We start from the raw sequence: 22,710 nt of genomic DNA, 5'->3' as shown, positions 1-22,710 counted from the left end.
ATTCAGTCGATATGAATACAATTTGGGTGACAGATAATAGATGTTAGGGCGACATGAAATATTTATCTGTCACCCAAATTGTATTCATATCGACTGTATACTACTATTTGGTAACAGTTCAATGCTTATATTTACATTCATATTTTTTTAATTTACTGTAGCTTAAGGTAGACCGACCCTTCGGGTTTCCTCTGATAGATCTCCTTAATTTTATTTTTATTTCAATGTTAATTATGCTCTTATCACAAAAAGCACATAAAAAACATATGTCACCACATTCGTTTTACTATCAGGGCCACATAAAGATACGTATTAATTAATAGCTGAACCATATTTTCAAGGATTTTGGTAGATTTTATCTTTCCCCGATAATATTCACCTCAAGCATAAAAAGAAGTTTATATCCTATTTATATCATCAGTATGAGCAATATCATTCATAATTATCAAAAAAAGAGAAGATTCTTTGGGTGGTTAACAAAATATGGCTATTTTTATACGAAAAACCTGTTATTTTTAGTGAAAAATTTATTTTAAAAAATACACGTTTATTTTTTTCCTGAAAACATGAACAGAAAAATGACCCCCTTTTTTTGCTTAATTAAAAATTTCATATGTATGCTTTAAGAAAAAAAAATAAAAATAACACCTCACCATATTACTTTTCACACTATGGCCGTTTACTTTGCTGGTACCCCAAAACTTTTGCTTCAAGTATGGCTCAAATTACCAAATTAGAGCAGTTATTTTGGAATCTGAGATTGATGATTAATGTTTTTGTTAAATCTTTACCATTTTAATTTAAAAGAATGACACACAAAAAATGCTACAAACTAGAGGCCAAAATATAATAGGTGATTATACCCCCCTTTTTAAAAAATCTAAATCTAAACATGTAAACACATTGTAACATAAACTATGTATTACATCTAAACATCTATACATGAAAGTATATATGAAAATTCCTTAGACAGTATGTCTACAGAAAATTGAAATCCCATAGCCCAAGTCATTTTTCCATAGACCCATTTTGTAAACATATTGTTGAAAAGTAGCATTACTGTCACGCAAACGCTTGCATCATCCAGTAATAACACGCTATTATGTGTTAAAAAACTCTATTTTAAGCTCTGATTTCATATCATCATTTGTCAGAAAATATTGGAATGTTGTTTACATGAATTGTAATTTATGTCAGGACTCAAACTTTTCATAGCCATTGTGGCCAACACTAAGAAATTTTACATAGACCGACCAGGTTTTCTATAGCCTCTGGCCATCGGACCACCTTTACTTTCGAACACTGCAGACAGAATTGTTTATTGTTTGTCCTGATGTGAATTTCATTGTCTTTACTTTGCATTGTTGGATTCCAAATGATCGTGCACTTAATAATGGCATCAGTATTCTACTGCCATATTTCTTTGCTACTAACAACGTAAAAGGGCAGACGATACAACAATATTTTCATGATATATATAACAGGAAAGCGAATTTAGTGCCTCCACAAGGGGTTAAACCCGCGACCCTCTGCTTACTGCTCCGTCGCTCTACCGACTGACTTAATGGAAATTCCCCCAACTGAAATAACTATGTACCCTATTTACAATTAAAACCTGCCTCACTTTTCCTCACTTTTCAAACGAGTTCGCCCCGAACACACATTAACCCAGGTTTTATCCCCAACGAAGCCTCTCATTTTCATATAGCTTGCACTTGGAATGGTCAACCGATGTAACAGAAAAGCAAGTAGTGTGCCTCCACCGTCATCGAACCGCGACCCCAGGCTTTACTCACCGGGTTCAATCGTACTGACCGGGCGCCGGTGCTTACACCTGGGCATCGATGAATTTTACACCCGGGCAACGATAATTTCTAAAGAAAATGAACGCCGAAGACGGGATCGAAAGAACGGTTGGGAATTTTTTTCTCTTTTTTTTTGATGTGATAATGATGTCCTTCAAGGAAAATAACCCGACCACGGAACAAAATGACAAATTGGCTATAACTTGCAAGGATAACTGACAGGAAAAAAACACCTCTCATTTTTTGCTAATTCGCCCACATTGTAGGCGGGTATGACCAAATTATGCCGCAATCCACGAATTATGCAACATATACAGCAAAATCCGCGATCGAAATGACTGTAAATCTCACAGTTTATCGGAATTATATATTTTGACATTGTCAAGTCTTATTGGATTGATTGGTAATAGTTAAATAGGAAAATTAAACATTTCCGTATTTTACACCTGTGGCAACGAAGACGCTCTTGAGCTTAACACCCGGGCGCCGCAATTGGCTGACATGGTAGTGATGTAGAAATTACCAGAGTTGGCCTTTTGATGGTTTTTGTTTATGTATTTTTTGCATTTATGCAACTCGTTACAATTCATTCACGGACATGCCTCTTTAAAGGGTCCAAATTTGTGCTTGTCAATCCGTCATCCTTGATGATTGATTGATGGGGCTTAACGTCCTTGTTCCGGTTATAACCGAGCCTAGGACACTTCAATCCGTCATCCGTTTTTGTTATATGATCAATCCGTCATCCGTTTTTGTTATGATCTATTTATAAAACTGCTCGAACCTGGTAGAGAGCTCCCCATGGAGTGAAATCTCCAGCCTAGACCGATCACAAGAAACGTGTTTTATAAGCCTACAGTTAATTAAATACAATATTTATAATATATCCAGAATATGAGTAAAAAGGCACTTAACATCTACATCAATTTTACGGGTTTTAGGTTTTTGAAAAATTGTCGAATGTATAGATCTTTTATACCACCAATGCATGTTGCAAGTTTTGTGTTTACGTCCCATGCGTTTCCTCTTTTTTCTGATCTGTGTCTACCCGCGGTTGGAATATGGTTGACTACCTCGCATTCTGAATAACAATATATCACATGTAAAGTGCGCAAGGCCGAACTTACGTTCCGCTTACAATATACAATCTGACAGATGGAGTACATACTGAAGTAATTGTTGGTTGCCGCAAAGTGCACATGCTTTTAGAGCATCGGCTAAAGTCCCCAACTCCACTATGAAGTGTCCTCTTGTTCTACATTGCCATAAATTGGAAATGTACTAACCTCTTCCTGACTTGATATAAATTTTCTCCGCCGAGACTGTAACTAACGTTATATGGTCGTCACACATTGGCACATTATGTGATACATCGGCGCTGTCCTTGTTTTCAATGGACCATCTTTAATTTATGTTCTTACTTCATTGAAAGCATAAACCTTACCTAGTCTTTTAGTTTTACAAAACTGACCCCTTTACCTCTTGACCGCATCGTGCTGTAGGCCTAAACATTTATCTCCCAGCTGACTTGAAAATTAAACCAGATGTAACTATTCGTGAATATAATCAAGGGCCCGGATCGCCGGACGCCGGATCGCCGGACTCATGTCTGTGACGTCACAGAAGGGTCGGTCTACCTTAAGACGCGTTTGAATTTGCCGCTTCCCCTTTCACTGACGTCATCAAATTCAAATACCGGAACAGCCGAAACTTCCAGAAGGATTAATATAGTCCCTCATGTCGTTATTAATAGCAAACACATACAATGGTTTTGCACAAATTTGGCGTTATTTTCTATTTCATATACGTTTGTAGATATCGTCAAATTATTCACAATTGCATAATTTCTGACTGTTTAAAATCCAAGCCGTTTTTCGGCGCAGTGCTATACGGTTAACATTTAGAAGTGATGCGGCTTTTAATGGGTATTGCAAAGGACAGACTCGATTCCTCGGAAATACTTAAGTTTCTATCGACTGGATTTACGTTATTTTCAGAAGAATATCAGTTCTTAAATTCTAAATGAAAGTCGTCTTGACAGTAGGTGAAAACGATTCCAAAGATATTTCGTTCGAAACAGATTCAAGTCTAACCAGTCGCATCTTAGCAGACGATTTTCGACTTCACAGGGGCTTGATTTTGTAAGGTACAGTAGGCCTTTAACATCAGTGAATAACCACAAAACTAAAATCCAATATACATACACAAACGGAAACCATGTCGATGCTCCCGATTCTTCACAAGATTTTTATTTTATTTTTCTATAAATACAAATGTACTGGACTTTTAATGTTTTCGTGTCTTACATTTCTGAAAATTCGTGAACGAGCCCCTGTGAGTGTGACGACATTGACAATTCGATAATTCTTAGGTCAAGAACGGCGCTTATAGTTATTTTGTGTTGACCACATTTTGTTTTAATTATAAAATATTACTCTCCTAACTTGTGAAGTTGCTTTATTTTTTGTGTTATCATAAATGGATCATAAATGCTAGCATTCGAAATCTCTCCAGGCCGAATGTAACTGGGGACCATTGTTTTAGCTTATACCTGAAGCTGTATTCCTGCACTGACCGAATCACTGTAAATTATAGTATACAGTCTCATGAATACAATTTGGTTTACTAACGACATATAGGCAAATGCAACACAGAATATAAATTTAAGGTAGTAATTTGCCTTCGAAAAACAATTTGTTTGTCATACAGAACGAAGAAATGAACAATTAAAGGGTAGGAAAAAGAAGAAATAGAGCTGGAAAAATCACATGAAAGGGAAAAATAAGGGTACTTAACAAGGGAACAATGGAGGTCAACTTCCCTTTGAAAATAAGACTAATGGACAACGGAACGTTGGAGGGCAACTTCCTGTTAAAAATAAGACTAATGGACAACGGAACATTAGAGGTCAACTTCCTGTTGAAAGTAAGACTAATGAACAACGGAACATTGAAGGTCAACTTCCTGTTGAAAATAAGACTAATGGACAAGGGAACGTTGGAGGGCAACTTCCTGTTAAAAATAAGACTAATGGACAAGGGAACGTTGGAGGGCAACTTCCTGTTAAAAATAAGACTAATGGACAAGGGAACGTTGGAGGGCAACTTCCTGTTGAAAATAAGACTAATGAACATCGGAACATTGTAGGGCAACTTCCTGTTGAAAATAAGACTAATGGACAAGGGAACGTTGGAGGGCAACTTCCTGTTAAAAATAAGACTAATGGACAACGGAACGTTGGAGGGCAACTTCCTGTTGAAAATAAGACTAATGGACAAGGGAACGTTGGAGGGCAACTTTCTGTTAAAAATAAGACTAATGAACAACGGAACGTTGGAGGGCAACTTCCTGTTAAAAATAAGACTAATGGACAAGGGAACGTTGGAGGGCAACTTCCTGTTAAAAATAAGACTAATGAACAACGGAAGGTTGGAGGGCAACTTCCTGTTAAAAATAAGACTAATGAACAACGGAACGTTGGAGGGCAACGTCCTGTTGAAAATAAGACTAATGGACAAGGGAACGTTGGAGGGCAACTTCCTGTTGAAAATAAGACTAATGGACAAGGGGGCGTTGGAGGTCAACTTCCTGTTAAAAATAAGACTAATTGACAAGGGAACGTTGGAGGGCAACTTCCTGTTGAAAATAAGACTAATGAACAACGGAACATTGGAGGTCAACTTCCTGTTGAAAATAAGACTAATGGACAAGGGAACGTTGGAGGTCAACTTCCTGAGGAAAAGGAAAGAAAAGGAGACAGTAAATGGAGCCACATAATTAAAGGATTCCCGCGTATTTACGCTCAATTTTCGTTCCCGTGAAGATAATCTAATATCTAAATTTCCCAGCATTACTTAGTTTTGAGTTCTGCGTTAATATCGTAAAGTTTCTTGCTGTATTAAGTAATAAAATTAAAAGAGATTTTTCATAACTTTGACAATCCAGAAAAAAATGCAAAAAAATATATCTTTACAGGAAACAAAAATTGAGCGGAAAAACGCGGATACCAATCTTTTAGGATGGAAAAGAAATAAAAACAAAAAAAGAGACGAAGCCATTTCTATTGCGAAAATCGAAGGATACCATGAAGGGATTCACTTTTAACTTACATATTTTGCACGGTTATCTTATTTCAGCGCATTTTGCGTGAAAATCTTCCAATAAATTATGAATGCGCTAACTCTTCTTTACCCTAATCTTATCATAATCTGTTTAAACGTTAAAATCTTATTACGCTGAAATAAGTTGATTAATATTTTAACTAATTTTGTTTTTATTTAACAACAATTTGCAAAGCAAGTTATATCAACTTATACATGTAATAGTCGCTCTTGTTGCCTCCGATGGAACAGCTCAAGGAGTCTTACTGTCGGGGTACCCCGAGAAAACTGGTAAGACACGTGACCCCGTACATTTTCACGACCGATCGGGAAATCGTATCCTGGCCGCCTTAGTGAAATGTTGATGCATTATCGCTGAGCCACCCGACGACCTGCCGACAACGGTAAGGTGACCATTAATATGCGAATCCAAGTAGAATAAGGAAAGAAGTGTAGATGAAGAGTTAGGCGTTTTAAATATGTTAGACATTAATTTTATAGAGTATTATTGTGTAGTCGATCTTTCCCGGGTATAGTTTATCTAAGCGGTCAAGGTAAGGATACTGATCTCGGTAAAGTCAGTCAGTATCACGACTCAGTACAGTAGGTAACTGGTGTCGTAGTTACCGCAGATAACGTCATTACCACTGTTAGGCCACACACTACTTCATATCTGTTGATCGTCCCCATTTTGGGTTGCATGATCGCAATCGGAAATGCCCGAGGGTGACTCCGTCGCATCATTTTGTTATTGTATTTCAGAACCGATACCACTTCAAATATATCACCCCAAGACATAGAGCTTACATTATATACAACAAACTATAAGGCCATTTTAAATATACAAATTACATTTGAATTGATTTTACATTTGCTCCGCATTTCCCCATTGACACAATGCTAAGAGGCAGTTGCCACCATACGCCTATAACACCCAGTGCCTCAGGCTATAACACTCAGTGGGTCATGTGACATTAAAAAAGGCGGGATTTTTTTTGTTGGTTCAGTTTTTTTCAAAGTTGACGGAAATGGTAAGACAAGGAAAATATAAGTATTGAACAGTGGTTTTAATGTTGTTATTGTCGATATGGCAGCAAGATGTATGGTGGGCAAATGGCATGCGAACCCGTTAGGGTTTCCATGCTACATTAATATTAAAACCACTGTTAATTGCTTAAATGTTTAACGTCCTAAGTTTGTATCTGTGCGCGATTATACGATTACGTTGGTCGAGTTATTTTAAAGTTTAAGTAATTTTTTTAATTGGATCCTTAGGATATTTAGCATCTAGATCACAATATACGTGTCGATATGACGACTGATGGTCAAATGCCACCTTGGGTAGTTAATTGTTTCAATTGCTCATAAGACTAGGAGATATAGGATAAGGAGCGCGGACGCGTAACGTCAATTATTGTCCTCCGCAGATATAGGCAGTAAAACAATACTCCTATAGTCATCCAATCATTATTCCAGAAATTAGTATGAAATGGGCTAAATCTGAAATATCGAGACGTAAAACGTAATTCTAATAAAGTGTATCCTCACTTTTACCAACATTCGTCAGAGCCCAAAGTCTGCGATGACCGTGTCATATCGTACAGACGCCAAAGTTTGGTCTGTGTTAGGGAATCCAACAGGTGGCTTGGCGTGTCCTTATCTTATCGCACGCCCTACAAAGTTGTGGTGGCACTGAAGAATTAAAAATCCTGCCCTTTTTCGTAGTCGGCGTTGGTCCGTCTACAGTGTGTGGTGTACTGTGTGGATCCCTCTCAATTTTGCCGAACAAATATGTTGTCTTTTGTGTGTATATCTGTCCTGTGTTTAACGGGTGCCTTTGCTGTTAGCCCCGACAACAAACGAGACGACAGTGGATTTCAGCTGTTTGTTGGAACTCAGGCGCCTCAACTACCAAATAGTGGTGGAGTAGATTTAAGTATGTTTATTACTTCTAAATCATGTATGGCTGACCGATTGGTTAAGCATTAAGCGTACTTTTCTTTAAACATTTTGGTGCGAGGTGTAGCTTCTCCTTATGCTGACAATAACTCACGCGACACATTTTAAAACATTTTCATTTGGCCACGTTCTTGCTGACTGTGGTAAAGTGATAGCGTTGTTCCTCAGTATTCAGAGAAAATGATTTATATCTACAGCGATTCCATACATTCCATTTGAATATAAAGATAATATTTCTTATGTGAAGTTTTCGTTCCGTGTCTCTAAATTTCCAGTCCGGCAGTTATTCTTTAAGATTTGCTCTGTGATATTTGTAAGGATCTTTTCTTGATTATGAATGCTGACAACTTCACTGTTTCTGACATGGAGATCAGCCTTATTGAGCGTGCTAACAATTAATAATCTTTCTTGTTTACATTTGAAAACATATCTGTGGCCTAATATTGTGGGCTAGGAGGGCAATGAAGATTTGTTCAGTGGCAGAATACGCTTCGTGATACTGCTGTTCAGATATTCATTTTTTGATATGCAAAACAACTCGCTTAAGGCGAATTCGTAAGCTCCGCGATATATAAACGTATATTTATTCAGACACTTTATCCGAGTTCTCAGTTTTAGACGGACAGAACTAGATTCAGTATACAGTTATAATCAAACAAAAATGGTAATAAATGACAAAATTTAAATATAAAATGACCTTGGCATACGTCATGTTCGGTACAATACCGGATATGATGTATCCATCGTTATCTACAATGTCACTTATCAGTTCTGACAAGACTGATATCTATCCCAAGGTCTACCATGCACTTTTGATAGCTTGTATTTTTGCTATCACAAAATCTTATAGTGAACGTCCCTAACACAATTACAATCTTTGATATTTAGACAACACCACACTATCGTTGAATACTTTTGTTAATCATGCTTGGGTTATATACCGCCTTCCTATGTTGATATGTTTTCACAGAACTGTTAACTGTTTGTGGCCAGTGTTAACTTAATGTAGCGGTCTCAAAGCTGCATGTAATGTACCCCCATGTATAGTGCTGTCAAAACTGTGCTTGCTTGTCTAGCAGTCATCGTGATGTACATGTTTGTGAACATACTGGTTTCACGCTGTCGCTATCTCATGATCACGTGATCACCTATTGATCTCGCGTAAGATTTGTTTGATCATACAATCTCGCGTGAGTTGTATTTCGAAATTTTCTGCTTGGTTGGTGATACAAAAAGAAAGCAACGTCGAGAAACGATCGTGCCGTTTATACAAAAAAAGAATTTTCAGAAAAGGTGAGTTTTGGGGATAAACCGCCATATTTTTGAAGTTTTGTCTGCATGATTGTTGTCTAAGCGCATGTATAAATGGTGGTGGATTTTGTATTGTCCTGTATATAATGTCCACGAGAACTTGTACACATCACGTGCTTGTCATTGTGAAGATAGTGAACTTATGACGCCATAACATGACAATGAATAGGGAATCAATAAATGTTATGATGTTATACATACAGCTGTGCTTTGGTATTGCGATATAATGTACACAAATATTCTATGTAAAAGGATAGTGACACTACATAAGCAAATAGATGATTGCAACATATATGTACAAGAATTACTCATTAACATTTAAAACATATTTGCCAAAACTCCCGAGCAAGTGCCAGAAATCAGACCTTGATAAAGGTCCATGTTGTATGAGATTTATGAAGCACACAATACACACTATGGAGGCAGACAAATATAAACAAGACCACGTGTATCTACCCTTTAGATCGATTGATTTAACACATTAACGCAAGTAACAACGACATGTTCATTGTCTTAAGGAACTGTACAATTAAGATGTCCCGGGGTGTTTGTATTATACCAGATTATATGATCTTTGGTCTTTGTATTGAAACATATTTGTCGCACTATTAATGCTTCTCACACTCATGTAAATACAGTAATATGTATATTTAATTTAGATACACATTTGTCCAATGACAGATTGCGTAGATAAACAAGCAAACTGCGTGGCATTCGGCAAGCAGTCATGCCAGCCTCCCTATGACAAATGGGCCAAGGACAACTGTGCTAACTTCTGTGGATTCTGTCAAGGTAAGCCATGTGTTTTTAAACACTGCTTTGATTTTGCTGTATTGCAGGTAAAGTTTATCATTAATGTATAAACACTACATATATGAATATAATAACTTTTACAGTTGTATAAATATGTAGCATTTGTGAAAAAATCGTACATATGGACACTATTTCACCCGAGGAATCGCATTAACATCAAAGTCACCATTAAAACAGAAGGAGATGCGGATTTTTGTAGATTACTTGACTAAATAGAACAATTGTAATACACTGAACAATATTTTAAAACATGTTTTAAAATGTACTAAAAGGAGTCGCAACCGAATCATGGTATTCTAGATTTTCTTTCCATGGTGACAATTCTTGGTTATCGACGTTTGGTTATATTTGATACCCATTTAACCGATACACTTTATCACCGTTGAAGGTCCGACCACACCCGCGCCAGCCTGTGTGGATAAGATTCAGAACTGTGAGGCATATGGGCAAACCGTGTGTAATGATCCTCAGTACGGAACATGGGCTGTAGAAAACTGTCGTTATTTCTGTCGAAAATGTACAGGTAAATGATAAACATATACAGGTAAATGATGACAATAAACAAATAAATGATGACAATACACAGGTAAATGATGACAATACACAGATAAATGATGAAAATATACTGCTTAATAACGAAAATATACGGGTGAATTATGTAATATACAGGTAAAATACGAAGGAATAGAATGAAAATATAAAGGCATATTATGAAAATGTACAAATTAATTATGAAAATAAAAAGGTAAATAATGAAAATGTAAAGGTTGATGCAATGAAAAGGTCAAGAATGAAAATTTTCAAATAATATCACCAATTTAAAGCAGGTTAAGTTACCAAAAATCTATCACGAGTACATAGTTATGTATTTACATTCTGTGTTGTATTTGTCTATATGTCGTTAGTAACCCAAATTGTATTCATGAGACTGTATACTACAATTTACAGTGATTCGGTCAGTGTAGGAATACATTAAAACAATGACCGCCATTTACTTTCGGCCTGGAGAGCTTTCGAATGCTAGCATTTATTTACATAAGCCACCATAAAAAATTAAATCAACTTCATAAGTTATGTGACAAAATTTATCATAAAAAATTGTAGTCAACACAAAATTATTATAAGCGCTATTTTTGATCTATACGAAATAATCAAATTGTCAATGTCGTCACACTCACAGGGGCTCGTTTCCGAATTTTTAGAAATGTAAGTCACGACAACATTAAAAGTCCAGCATTTGTGAAAAAATGGTTTTCGGTTGATTATGAATATTGGATTTTAGTTTTGTGGTTATTCAGTGATGTCAAAGGCTTACCTTACTCAAAAATCGAGCCCTTGTGAAGTTGAACATCGTCTGCTAAGTTAGGACCTAGCGACACTGATGTGACCGGTTTGACTGGAATCTGTTTCGAACGAAATATCTATGGAATCGTTTTCACCTATTGTCAAGACGACTTTCATTTAGAATATTAGAGCTGTTATTCTTCTGAAAATAACGTAAATCCAGTTGATAGGAATACTTTTAAGTGTTTCCGAGGAATCAAGTCTATCAAGTGCTATACCCGTTTAACGCCACATCACTTCTAAATGATAACCGTATATCATTTGATTTTAAACAATCAGAAATTATGCAATTGTGAACAATTTGACGATATCTACACAGTACACACGAATATGAAATAAAGCCGAATATGTGCAAAAAAACATTTTATGTCTTATGTCTTATGTCTTAACTTAATGACGTAAGTGATAGGGGAAGCGGCAAATTTTAACGCGCCATAAGTTACAGTAAATAAAGAAATCTTTATGAATATAAATATAAGCATTGAACTGTTACCAGATAGTAGTATACAGTCGATATGAATACAATTTGGGTGACAGATAAATAGAAACATCAATGCTTAAATGGTTTACATTATTTTAGGAACAATGACATACAAAAAATCTATATCAAAGTTTAATTATCTGATTTTTTAACAGTTCAGCAACTCCAAGTAGCTGACTCCATGACAACTACAATCGCACCAGAACGTAAGTAGTGAACATGTAAACACGGTTTGGTCGTTTTGGTCACGTGATCTTTTATGTCATTAGCCTGGACAATGGTCCTATGTTGTGTCAATCGACCTACTCACAGAATTGTCCATGATGCTCCCTGCTGGATGTTCAACACTCAAAGGAAAACACAAAAAAAAACATAACTCGATTCAGTTTCAGTTAATCGGGAGGGATGCTAGGCAAATGTACATACAACATTAAATTTCTGTAGAAATGCGCTATTTACTGTCGATCTTGATTTGGTCCTATTCACGGTGACAAAGTCCTCAAACGACATTACATGTTAAAAGCACCTTTCCATATGAATTGCGGCAATAGTATATAATCATCAATAAAAACTGTCCCATGCAGCTTTTTCGTCTTCCATGGACTTGTCAGTAATGCGAGGTGCGGAACGTGTGGACATGTGGAAAATAGAATACATTGCATCTAAATGACAATAATACAATACTGGATTTTCATTGTTTATGAATGTACTTATCTTATACTTATTATTGTCACTGTGCACATCAAGCTGGAATATTATCTCTTGGTGAAAGGGAAATTAATTTGAATCCCATACTGAACTAAACATTTAGGTTAGCATGTTTCTGAAAGTGGTGAATCTGAAATTAAAAGTCCTTTTTGTTTGTGTAGGATGTGTGGACAAGGTGGACTGTAGACTATATGGCAAAAGTTCCTGTTCGGGTAACTTTAAGGGCTGGGCTAACGAAAACTGCATGAACTATTGTGGATTTTGTGTTGGTGAGTATTGTATCGCCTGATTACATTGTCCCAAACTCAACTTCTTTTCGTTTTTAATTGATCCAATACATATACATGTATATGATCAAATACATTTTAAACACTCTTTTAAAGTTCAAGTTATTACATAAACTCAAATTTTGTCAGAGCAACGTTGGTTGAAAACTATATCCAGCACAATTTGTTACTACATGAATTAAGAAATCAGGGATCCTTGCATGAACATTAAATTACTGATCATTATTAAGAAAAATATGAATATTTATACTCTATATAAACTTATTTGGATCAAACATTTGAAGACTTTAATCAGATTTCTCTTTGTACTTCGTTTCTGAGATCGCCATTCTGATATACCCTTTCCTAAATACCATTTATGATCCGCTCGTCAGATTATTTTTCACCTTGTAAGTTTGGAATACAAATTGTATTCGAAAAATAATGAGTATAGGAAGTAGTTCATAAGATAAATTTTCAGATATGTGAAATATTTATCCTGAGGAGTGACTAAGGATAAAGAAATTGTATGCAATTTCCACTTCTTGGTTTAGGTACTTCGTAACTTTAAATTTGCGTTGATATTTGTAGCATATGCGCCGCCATATTAGCTTCGCATATAACGCCCGTTCGATATCTTTCTGATGCTTTTATCATACATCTGGCAGAACAGGTTTATAGATTGATGGGTATACCTGTCAGTCCATAGGACATTAGGATTATTATTTTATTGGAGTGCAATAAGATTTCTGTCTGTAACAAAAAAGAAAGTTAAAATAAGATATGGTATAAAATTACTAATGCTAAGACTGTAAGATGGCTCATATCAACAGACCAAAATATGGGCAATATCGCTATTGTTTATCGTTACGGTATGGTTGAGGTATCTATGTCAGATATTATAGTGATAACATGATCTCGTCATGGAAAAGAATAAAGGCATTCTTTCAATGAATTAATTAGTTGATATACTTTTCTGTAGATATGTTAATTACATTTCCTGACGCCTTTGTGTAAAAATTGGAATAAAATCAATAGAATATAGGAAAACCAATACATTGCGGAGATATATACGTGTTCCTCTTATTTTCATATTCCTACACAGTACCAGAACTGATATTGATAAGTGAGGAATATGCAATATCAAGATAAAGTAATTCTATATTAATAGGATAAAAAGAAACCTTTAGGAGGAAAAGAAAAGAAAATTACTATAAAAAATTGTTTAAACTTAGTGATGCCAGTACCCTTGACCCAGGGTAAATACTTAAATTAAAAACCACAAACCAGGGTTCAGTGTAGATGTCGCTTTTATCCTTAGCTTTTGGGAAAAAAGAAATATCATAAAAGTTGGTTCATTGCTTTTAGATTTTTGAATTTATAAACATTGCATACCTAACTTGCTTTACAATCAATCTCCCTCATGCCATATTGACAGGCGTACCAACCCCGCCACCTGCATGTGTTGACAAAATCAACAACTGCGACCAGTATGATCCAGCGTCCTGTACTGATGCCCAGTTCCATATATGGGCCACTGACAACTGCAGGAAACACTGTAATCTGTGTAGCGGTGGTGCAGGTGAGCTTTACTCTCACGTGCTTATTTTTGCATTTTCAGTTGCTTACTTAGCCAGCTATTATCAATAGCATATTTTAGATAGAGTTAACACAAGGTTTTATTAACACAATAAAAGTATCGAGGAAAAATCAGTCATTCCAAGAACAGTTAAAATTGTGAAACTGTTATTGAATGACTTATATAGACTGTATGCTGTTTACACCATGATTTACGTGTTACAAGGACTGCATGTCATTCGTATATTGTTGTGGGGGTAGTTGAACGTATAGTTAGTGTATCATATTTATTTATGTATATTGTCGTGCCGGGTTTCCATTGTTCTACGGGAAGCTGAACGTATAGTTAGTGTATCATATTTATTTATGTAAATTGTTGTGCGGGGTGTCCAATGCTCTAAGGGTAGTTGGACGAATAATTTGTAAATCATATTTATTTATGTATATTGTTGTGCGGGGTGCCCATTGCTCTAATGGTAGTTGGACGAATAATTTGTGAACCATATTTATTTATGTATATTGTTGTACGGGGTATCCATTGCTCTAAGGGTAGTTTGACGAATACTTTGTGAACCATATTTATTTATGTATATTGTTGTACCTTGTCCATTGCCTTAAGGGTAGTTGGACGAATAGTTAGTGAATCATTTTTATTTATAAACATTTTTCATTGTATGATTTGTATGTCACAGTACGGTTTGTGAATCGTTCCATAGTTGTTATGTGTTTGTAGTGTGCATTGTTGCAAATAAATAAATATATATATATATAAATAAACAAATACAAATTAACCAAGATATATATATATACAGTATGATTTGTGTATACTCTTTGTTAAGTGTTAATAATATTTATGCCAAAACGATTGTTGTTATAATCATGACAGAACCAATCTTGGTATTGTTAAATGGATTGTCATTATTTTTTTTTATCTTATATAGTTTTTATATTTTAAAGTAAAATGTTTTGTTATGACGGCATACTGCTTTAGGTTATATGTTGGCATGTTATTTGTATGATTTATTTTTTAGCCTGTTCGCAAGCTGCTTTACCGTTAAATCTTCATTCAAAAAGTTGATTCAGTCGCCAGAATATGCAAAATGATTCTTATATAACAATCGCGCTTGCTGATCTTTTCAATACATGTATTTGCAAGTCTTAATATTGCTCAATGAATGCTGAAGAGTCCATATAATCTTTTAAACCTGGGGTATTTGTCTTTCTTTCAAATTGAATGAAGTGAATTAGGATTCATTATAACGTTAATCTCTCTTGATGCTTGTTTGACAATATAATAGCTGAGCGCATAGGTATTGCGGTATGTACACATAATGATTGGACGTTTCTTCTAACTAGTTCTAACACCACAGATCGGTAAGCATGAGACGAGAACATCCCATTAATGTCTGATAAACCAAAGCTTTTTCTGCTGTTAATAATGTAATCAGTGTATTATCTTATGCTTACGTATTGCGAACAAATGACATCTCGTGTTTAATCGCTCACAAACCTTTCCTTGATCACATTTACAACCCATTTATAAAGTGTTCATTTGCATGATGAATACGTACCTTATATACAATTTCAATTAGAATTCAAATAAATCATCTTTACTAGGTTTTTGAAAATCGGTTGTATTTTCTGTCTAATACCCTCCGTAAAAGTTTCACTGCTTGACTATCAATTAATCCAATATGAGTTAGATAATAAGATGTATTTTGTTATTTGTCGCCTAATGTAGATCTATGCTTTGGATGGTGAGACTTCTTTGCTTTATTTCGCGCAATCCTCATTTAAAACGTAGAAAAATATTTGATATTCGCCTGCTTGTTCAATATGCAGCTTGTCCATAAAGGTAAGATTGCTTTGTGCTTCACTAAATACAATGATCATTCTTTATTTCTGTCCGTTTTCAATGGTATCATTTTACTCTGTAAACGATTTCAAATCATTAGAAAATAAATTGATTCTTAATATCTTTAACGATTTTCCGAACAAACAATGCAATTCCCTTATAAATAAATAACACGGGTTGATTCAGGAGAAATAATCTTAATGTTTTTTTTCCAGGTTCTGCAGGTGTAACGCCGTCTTTACAGAATCCGGTTCCAGCAACATCGATGCCAGGTCAACTCCCTATCTCATGATCGGCGGCGATTACGCTGCTTGTTTTGCCGCTTTGTGGTGCTGCTTTATCGTGGTGCTGCTTTGTGGTACTGCTTTGTGGTGGTGCTGCTTTGTGGTGCTGCTTTATCGTGGTGGTGCCGCTTTGTGGTGCTGCTTTATCATGGTGCTGCTTTGTGGTGCTGCTTTATCGTGGTGCTGCTTTGTGGTGCTGCTTTATCGTGGTGCTGCTTTGTGGTGCTGCTTTATCGTGGTGCTGCTTTGTGGGGCTGCTTTATCGTGGTGCTGCTTTGTGGTGCTGCTTTGTGGTGGTGCCGCTTTGTGGTGCTGCTTTTTGTAATGGTGGCACTTTGTGGTCCTGGTTTGTTATGATGCCACTTTGTGGTGCTGCTTTGTGGAGGTATTCACTTTGTGGTGCTTCTTTGTGGCTGTGCCGCTTTCTGATACTGCATGGCCACCTCAAGTGCTTTTACTTCGTAATACTGTCAGTCACGATGATTGGCTATGTTCTTTAGCCTCTAGACATTATAACGATATCATTATTTCGCTGTCCGATGTGTAATGACGATGCCAGATGCTGCTGCTGAGGATCCTGTTTGATCATTTATTGCTTTCAGAAGTTGCATGTTATGACAAATGCTTTATCTACCTATCAGACAGTCGTTTTTGATAATTAGATCATGTGATAGCTCGTTAATTTGCATCACCACACCAAACAGTACCAGCCATCTCGCTTCCTTAGTGGTATTTATATGGTTCTTGGTAAGCTTAAGACGACAAGCTTTATTGTAATGCTTCCTAATCTTGCTTGGGGATATTTGCACGCTAAGATTTATTTAATATTAAATAATTTTGCTTCCTTCGCCACTTTGTATGCCTATTGACAGTCTACACGCCTCCGTTTAGCATTAAATAAACTCGCTTGGTTTGTAACATTATTTTCCTTATGCAAATCTCTGTATCAATTAGGGGCCGCGGTGGCCGAGTAGTTAAGGTGTACCGACACTTTATCACTAGCCCTCCACCACTGGGTGGCGAGTTCGAAACCTACGTGGGGCAATTGCCAGGTACTGACCGTAGGCCGGTGGTTTTTCTCCGGGTACTCCGGCTTTCCTCCACCTCCAAAACCTGGCACGTCCTTAAATGACCCTGGCTGTTAATAGGACGTTAAACAAAACAAACTAAACTGTATTAATTATGATAAATGTCATTTTGTCACGTTTATTCTATCAGCCTAGATTACACCTCATCATCAACTTTCCTTTTATTAGTGTTATTAATATTTAACACAATGCTGGTTACTGTTAATAGTAGAATCAATGTCAAACACATCTGTTGCCATAAGTTTGTCGTATTTTTGCAAATATGAAGCATTAATAAAAACTTTATCATCTGCAATTGCCTTTCTTATAAATCTTATATGATAATACATCGATATCGTGTAAATATAGTTAACTATTGCTTAGTTACAAACACATGTATAACTATATATACATATATATCCTATGTTGACTCGAGTATATTGGTTTGAGATCAATACCATTGTCCATATCATTTTTCTTTTTGATCTGTCCTGTAGGTAGTGCGTAAAATTGTACCTTTTTACCCGATTGCATGATCTACCACGCAACTGATATTTTCTCTTCTTTCTATTCTATCTCCCTTGACATATCAGTCATCATATACATTTTCGCAATATTCATTTTGACATTTTTTAACTTAGATACTTTACATTTAAATTGACAACATCACGTGAATGGCATAATGTTGTTGATTTAAAGAAGTGAATTAAAAATTAATCTGCCAATGTAATCCTCGTTATATATGTTATTTCGAATACAACGATTCAAATTTAACTCATTAACCATCAATTTAAACCACTTTAATATGTTGTGTATATGTTGTTTACAGATTAATTATCTTTGTAACCTTTGTTATCAAATAGTATACGTACAAACGTAATTTTGAAATCCGAAAAAACAGCAATTTTAGAACACATGAAACATAGAATTGGTTATATTCTATTCCTAACTATACTATAAAGCTGCGGATTAATACCGCCTTCATAAATTTGTATTAAACATTACTTGATTTGTAGCTGGTTTTAAGACCAATTATTTTACACTTAAAATAAAGGATTTTTTTTCATACGTCTCCATAGGATATTCATGTTAGTCAAGAACTTTTCATTTCAGCGATCTCGAACGTCAAGCTACGCTTTATTTATAGATGTCGCTGTGAAAACAAATTTGATCAGGCAAACTAACACGAGTCATGTGGATCATTTGATCAACTAAAGATCTTCATAGTGGTATTTGTCCTTATAACGACCAAAAACAACATACACAAATCTACACAACTGTATGTGTTTATCGCTACTGGTAGCCTATTTATAAAATTGTATTCATAAAAGTGGTCGTTGCTTTACAATAATATTTCAAATGCATATTTCTGATTCTTTTTAGGATATGCCGTGCCCAATTTTCCGGGGAAGCGAAATATTCCACCTCTACGATGTAAGATGCATTTATACGCTGCGTTCGACACAAACAAACACTAGCATATGATAATGAAATATGTACACTACAGTGATTTTTTTTTAAATGAATCGTGGTTGCCTTAAAGTACTTTAATATTAGATATCCACTTTGATAAACATGCTAGACCGATAAAAAATTTAAATTAATTCATAAATATTGCCTTATTTGTTTTTCATGAGAGGGCAAAAGACAAATGTAATTCAATATATTCATAATATATAAGAGAGATGGTTATGTACATTAACTGACAGTGGGTTTCATTTCAAAAGGTGCAAAACCCTCACCATAAACTTGTTGTCAACGTGTTAAATAATTAACATATACCCAAAAGCACAAATTCACACTTCATCCACATAGCATAAAGAATAGGCATAGCAATAGAAAACATGGGGAATTCATAAAACTATTGACTTTTCTCAATACTTTCTGGCATTTGTTAATGTGCAGATACACTGACACGATTACCTGAGCATTCTGTCCGGCAGTTTATATAAAGAAGTCATGTTATCCATTATTTGATTCCAGCGGTGAAGAGGCAGGCCGGAACCGGAGCAGAACCAAATGGATTAATGACAGAAAAGCCCCCTACCACCCTAACCTCCACTGAGAGTCCTCCGTCCACTAAAGCCCCAACAACTCTGGAGCCACCTCCTGCACTTCCTGTTCCCGAGCACGAGGGTACTGGCGCAGAAATTGTTGAACCAGGTATGTTATCTCGCCTACAATTTAATCAACCACGCTATCAAATGATTTAGGTTTATAATGAACAGTTGATAATGATAATGGCCAACGTCATAGTTCATTTGTTTGGTTTGAAAGAATGCCAAATTGACCCTTACCTTTCTCAGCCGACCACAATCAATGCTTTTGGTAATCGTCAATGGAAACAAGTTTTATAAAGTACAATGTTGAATCCATTCGACACAATGCAAAGCATATAGCGTATATTGGTATTTACATGCATAAAGTAAGGCGCTAATTAATTAACAGTGATATTCTGACCTCTTATTGTAGCGTTTCCACCAAAGCCTATTAAAACAACGACAGAAAAGGGACCGGCCCCTCCTTCTACAACTACCATCGAGGCACCACCTCCAACGACAACCGAAAATCCCCCTGACACCCCCACTTCGACAGAAATGGGCCCTACCACTACTGAAATGGCACCTGACAATAACACAACTGAAAACATGACAGATTCGACAACACCTTCACCAAGTAGCTCAGACAACACAACCGACTCTGCGATTTCAACTCCTTCAGCTTCAAGCGGACCAGATATGACAACCGACTCCGGAGTACCAACTCAATCTCCAAGTGGAACAGATATGACAACTGACTCAGGAGTACCAACTCAATCTCCAGGTGGAACAGATATGACAACTGATTCAGGAGTACCAACTCAATCTCCAGGTGGAACAGATATGACAACTGACTCAGGAGTACCAACGCAACCTCCAAGTGGAACAGATATGACAACTGACTCAGGAGTACCAACTCAATCTCCAAATGGAACAGATATGACAACTGACTCAGGAGTACCAACTCAACCTCCAAGTGGAACAGATATGACAACTGACTCGGGAGTACCAACTCAACCTCCAAGTGGAACAGATATGACAACTGACTCAGGAGTACCAACTCAATCTCCAAATGGAACAGATATGACAACTGATTCAGGAGTACCAACTCAACCTCCAAGTGGAACCGATATGACAACTGATTCAGGAGTACCAACTCAATCTCCAGTTGGAACAGATATGACAACTGATTCAGGAGTACCAACTCAATCTCCAAGTGGACCAGATACGACCACTGACTCAGGAGTACCAACTCAATCACCAGGTGGAACAGGTATGACAACTGATTCAGGAGTACCAACTCAATCTCCAAGTGGACCAGATACGACAACTGACTCAGGAGTACCAACTCAATCTCCAGTTGGAACAGATATGACAACTGACTCAGGAGTACCAACTCAACCTCCAAGTGGAACAGATACCACAACTGACTCAGGAGTACCAACTCCATCTCCAGGTGGAACAGATATGACAACTGACTCAGGAGTACCAACTCAATCACCAGGTGGAACAGGTATGACAACTGATTCAGGAGTACCAACTCAATCTCCAAGTGGACCAGATACGACAACTGACTCAGGAGTACCAACTCAATCTCCAGTTGGAACAGATATGACAACTGACTCAGGAGTACCAACTCAACCTCCAAGTGGAACAGATATGACAACTGACTCAGGAGTACCAACTCAACCTCCAAGTGGACCAGATACGACAACTGATTCAGGAGTACCAACGAAATTGCCAGGTGGAACAGATATGACAACTGACTCAGGAGTACCAACTCAATCTCCAGTTGGAACAGATATGACAACTGACTCAGGAGTACCAACTCAACCTCAAAGTGGAACCGATATGACAACTGACTCAGGAGTACCAACTCAATCTCCAAGTGGACCAGATACGACAATGGATTCAGGATTACCAACGCCTTCAAATGGACCAGGTATTGCCACCGATTTAGGACTGCCAACTTAATCAGTTTCAAAGAGGTAGTGAGTTAGCTATTTATGTGTTCAGATGTTCAAGTATTTACTAGGGTTCAAGCTTTCTGTTATTTGTTTATTGAAGTTATTCGATTTCACGTATCGAACTGTTGCAAGAATAATCTCAAAACAGAGAATAAGCACTTGTACAATTCTCTTTTTTATTAGTGTTTTTTTTTTGTTTCCGGTATAATATTAGTTACTACAACCGAGCTACCTGGTTCAGGGTCTACAGAAGTGCCATCAGGAGGAAGTACAGAGAAGCCGGCGACCGGAACAACAGAAGAACCCGCTACAGGACCAACACAAATTCCCGACACAACTTCTCCCTCTGCAACACCATTAGGCCCTGTCACAATTGCACCTTCTGCAACTACGGCAGCTGTAACTGCTCCATCAGGTAATTTTACCAAGAATATTAATTGCCAGATAACAGTTGTTACTGAATAATCAATGAATTATTTCGTTATGTTTATAATGTAAATTGTACTGTTGATATTCATGCTTGCCCCTGTTTTCCCTTTCCTCGCTCCTCCACTACTGATTAAGTATCGATCTTTGTTTGGTATTTCCCATTTTCAAAGATATAGTTATTTAGAATTAAGATGGTTGCGTAATATTTGATTCATTCGACACATTCTTTCTTGTGACGAGTTTTTGGCACGTTTGTGGAAGGTTGAACTACTTAAAGAACAGTGTCGGAGCTACAATGCATTTATTTTCATATATTCATGTGCTTGGAGTGAGATACTTATTCATGCAATTATGAAATCTATTATAGTTCAAATTATTAAACCATTTAACTGGTAAACTGATTTCATAAACATATTAAAATCACCCATGCATTTTCAACTGTGAGATTCACTTTCACAATAAAAAGTTACTAATCACAGCTAACGCAAATGGTGGTCATCATTAAGTACGCGTTAATAGAGATGAGAATATATCAATGGAGGAAATATTCCATTGTAATTTATTATCCTGACTATGTGCTACGAAAATGGGTTGGACAATATGGCAAGTGTAAAATTATCAAACGTACAGTTGTGAATAAAAAAAAATAAACCGCCTATAGTCATCTGATGGTAGAAATAATGGTTATGTTCATTTTCGTACAA

The 22,710-nt window shown here is 36.4% G+C and overlaps 1 protein-coding gene across 8 annotated transcripts in view; it reads left to right on the top strand.

Annotated features, from left to right (window-relative positions):
* Positions 1 to 7,623: 7,623 nt before the first annotated feature.
* Positions 7,624 to 22,710, top strand: part of LOC117339108 (mucin-2-like) — a 29,068-nt gene continuing 13,981 nt past the window's right edge. For 2 of the 8 annotated variants that reach the window (XM_033900493.1, XM_033900492.1), the window contains exons 1-12: positions 7,624 to 7,841; positions 9,857 to 9,967; positions 10,377 to 10,511; positions 11,969 to 12,019; positions 12,683 to 12,790; positions 14,226 to 14,369; positions 15,722 to 15,739; positions 16,436 to 16,492; positions 18,955 to 19,005; positions 19,555 to 19,734; positions 20,044 to 21,552; positions 21,792 to 21,992. In XM_033900493.1, coding sequence (XP_033756384.1) covers positions 7,697 to 7,841; positions 9,857 to 9,967; positions 10,377 to 10,511; positions 11,969 to 12,019; positions 12,683 to 12,790; positions 14,226 to 14,369; positions 15,722 to 15,739; positions 16,436 to 16,492; positions 18,955 to 19,005; positions 19,555 to 19,734; positions 20,044 to 21,552; positions 21,792 to 21,992 — 2,710 coding nt within the window. In that variant the 5' untranslated portion in view covers positions 7,624 to 7,696. The remainder of the gene's footprint in view (positions 7,842 to 9,856; positions 9,968 to 10,376; positions 10,512 to 11,968; positions 12,020 to 12,682; positions 12,791 to 14,225; positions 14,370 to 15,721; positions 15,740 to 16,435; positions 16,493 to 18,954; positions 19,006 to 19,554; positions 19,735 to 20,043; positions 21,553 to 21,791; positions 21,993 to 22,710) is intronic. The other 6 variants (XM_033900498.1, XM_033900497.1, XM_033900496.1 and 3 more) reach the window with 6 other exon arrangements.

This window comes from Pecten maximus, chromosome 12, assembly GCF_902652985.1.
Source record: "Pecten maximus chromosome 12, xPecMax1.1, whole genome shotgun sequence".
NCBI classification, from domain to species: domain Eukaryota; kingdom Metazoa; phylum Mollusca; class Bivalvia; order Pectinida; family Pectinidae; genus Pecten; species Pecten maximus.
The sequence above is the reverse complement of the archived record's forward strand: the minus strand, read 5'-3'. Positions and strand labels throughout refer to the sequence as shown.